At 47.6% G+C, this 2,715-nt stretch overlaps 1 protein-coding gene across 1 annotated transcript; it reads right to left on the reverse strand.

Moving 5' to 3' along the window:
- Positions 1-1,144: 1,144 nt before the first annotated feature.
- LOC136548030 (uncharacterized) lies at positions 1,145-2,230 on the reverse strand. The gene is made up of 2 exons (XM_066539687.1): positions 1,589-2,230; positions 1,145-1,507 (listed from the first exon to the last, which is right to left on the reverse strand). Exons 1-2 carry the CDS (start codon positions 2,228-2,230, stop codon positions 1,145-1,147), a joined length of 1,005 nt encoding a protein of 334 aa, XP_066395784.1.
- Between the last annotated feature and the right edge of the window lie 485 nt (positions 2,231-2,715).

Raw genomic sequence — 2,715 nt, forward strand, 5'->3', positions numbered from 1 at the left:
TCACTTATATTGGTTTGGTTCCAGCAAGCTGACACTTTTCAGCACATTGTACAGAAGGTTAGTATTTGATATGTATATATAAATATAGATAAATATGTGTTCAAGTATTATCATAAATGACATGTAGTTCAAGAGATAGGAGGGTCAACCTTTGGAGTGATATGTCGAAAGTCTCGAGCGGCCGCGGTGATTGGGGTTCGCATGATCATTCCAAGGGTTGAATAGATAAACCCTGTCGAAGGCACTGCCTTTTTATGCGAAGGCTCAGAGTCAAAATACATCATCTGGCATTTGAAGATATACTTCGACGGGTAAATCTGGCCTTCATGCGAATATTCAAACAAATCAATATGGCCTTCGTAGATAAATCCATCATCCGAACGCACTCCGGTAGATAATTCCAGCCGAAGGTGTAGCTCAGCCCATCCAACGATTTGAATGCTCCAGCCGACAGACAAGACCATTAATTTCACGAAGGCCAGTAGTCTTTTGCCTTGTCAGGCAAAACCGAAGGTTTGCCTCTGTAGCACCACGTGTTGATGGATCGTCCATGCTAGTTTCGTTTACTTGCACACTTCATGCATGTGAGTAGATGCCAATTAATTACCTCCACACTAACAAGTACTAGAAACACTCTGCGAGCTTTTGGTTAGTCGGCGGTTATATTTTAATAAGATAAGAGGTCTAGAGCTCAAGGTCAGATGATGTAAATTTTTTAGCAGAAAAGGATATTCAAAAGATGTGTGTATAACGGTGCCGAAGGCATGTACGTGTCCGAAGGCTTGATAGCTTTGGAAGCCTTTTTTTATTATTACTAGGTAGCATGTCCGTGTGTTGCTACAGATAACTAATAATTTATACTAAACACACAGATTGCACGATAAGATAACAATACTTTTAAATTAAATACCAACGTTAAAGTGACATTTAATCCAAAAAGTAAAGTTTATGAATTTAACATAGTCACAGAGTGCGCGGCATCGCAGGCTCACAAACTCTAGAGCTTCCAGAGATTCGGTCGAATCCAACCTAAAGCCTCAGAACCCTGCATCTTTTCCTGGACAGGCTTCACTTCAGATGCGCCGGTAGCAATATCAACGATCTCCAGTCGATGGACCAAGTCGTATGGACCTCATACAATGGCTCAGACATGTAGATTTTGTTCTCCTTGTACTTGGATACACTTGTTCCACTGTACTGAAGCTTTATTGAAATGTTTAGACACGAACAATGTCTGATCACCGATGTCCCTCACCCTAGACCACTCCGACGTACGGTCGTAGATGATGCACTTATAGATCGCGCTGCTGTAGGTGAAGCTCTGTGTCTCGTAGAACATGCTTACCATGGCGCCCACAATGTGCAGCTCACCGTTTGATTCCAGGTAGCTACGGTGGCAGAGCCCCGCAGGTGGCAACAGCGATGGCAGCAGCGTCGCGGTTGGAGTAGCGCCGACGGCGTTGCTGTTGCAGACGGAGATTTCTCCAGTGCAGTCGATCGCCAAGAACTTGTCTTGGCAGTGGACGATGGACCCCACGAAGAACTCCAGTTTGGTGTCGAGCAGCGTCCATGCGCTGTCGACTCCAACCCGGCAGAACGCGACCTCCGTGGAGCACCCAATCATGGCCCTGGCCACGCACTCGTGGCCGGCGACGTCAGGCGGCGCTGAGAGCACGATCTCACGGAAGAACACGTCCCTCATGTCTTCTAGCTTGATGGCTTTGCCTGCGGCATCCATGTCCCCGTAGCCGTTGGTAGGATGAAGGACCCACCGACCGTGGATCCTAGACACGTGTTCCAATGAGGACGTCGCCGCGACGTGTTCGCCTCCTGGCGGAAGCTCAATGAGGGGGGCACGGGCACCGGCACCGGCGAATGGATTCAGCAGCGTCATGGACGCCACCTCATCCATGAGCGCCAGCCACCCACACGAGGAGCCGCACGCCACCTTGCCGCGCACGTCAGGCAGCGTCTTGGACAAGACCTTCTTCTCAGGGACGCAGTAGAAGCTGACGTGGTCCGTGTCGGGGTTGAACGGGAGCATCAGGAGCGGCCCAAAGGTTGTTAACGGGACGGCGGCGCACCATGGGGAGCAAGCGGATCGGAAGGATGCCGCGTCGTGGCCTAACACGAGACGCTGCCCGATGGACTCGAGGAGATCCTCTGGCAGGCCGGATCTCCGGTCAGGGAGAGGTAGGGACCTCCTCTTGTGATTGGGAGGCTGAGCCATGGAAGACAGATGGCATCAACTATGGTTCACGCAAGAAACAGCAAGCGAGGGTGATAGAACATGTGAGCGTGAAACCAAATGAAAGGAGAAAAAAACTGTCCCTTTTGCAAATGCAAAGAGGAGAAGTAATTAAATGTAGACATATTTGGCAAGGTTATTAAAAATGAAAAGATGTTCCTTTGTCTTAATGCTCTTTTCTTCTATGTTAATTATTTTTCCTTTTGCTCGTTGCCATGTATATTGGTGCATGCAAACATGCTATGTGTATATGGATAGCACAATAATTTTCTACTTCCTATTTTGCCGTGATTCCTCTATCACATGACAGGCAATATTCAATCAAGGAGAATGGCATGATCACTCAGTAATTAAGATGTTGTGGGATCATAGACGTGGGCAGACGGACGAATCAAAACAAATATCGTATCAAAAAATATCCATACTTTATTCTTTTTAGTTGTAGGAGAATAGAAAGGAGAAGGGAA

This window comes from Miscanthus floridulus, chromosome 4 (genome assembly GCF_019320115.1).
Source record: "Miscanthus floridulus cultivar M001 chromosome 4, ASM1932011v1, whole genome shotgun sequence".
Lineage (NCBI taxonomy): Eukaryota > Viridiplantae > Streptophyta > Magnoliopsida > Poales > Poaceae > Miscanthus > Miscanthus floridulus.

What these genes read in the sequence shown, in the direction of transcription:
- LOC136548030 (XM_066539687.1), bottom strand. Translation starts at nt 2,230, where the DNA reads ATGGCTCAGCCTCCCAATCACAAGAGGAGGTCCCTACCTCTCCCTGAC. An exon ending in CGGAGGTCGCGTTCTGCCGG is followed by an intron (nt 1,508 to 1,588) that starts GTTGGAGTCGAC and finishes TGCCAAGACAAG; the next exon opens with TTCTTGGCGATCGACTGCAC.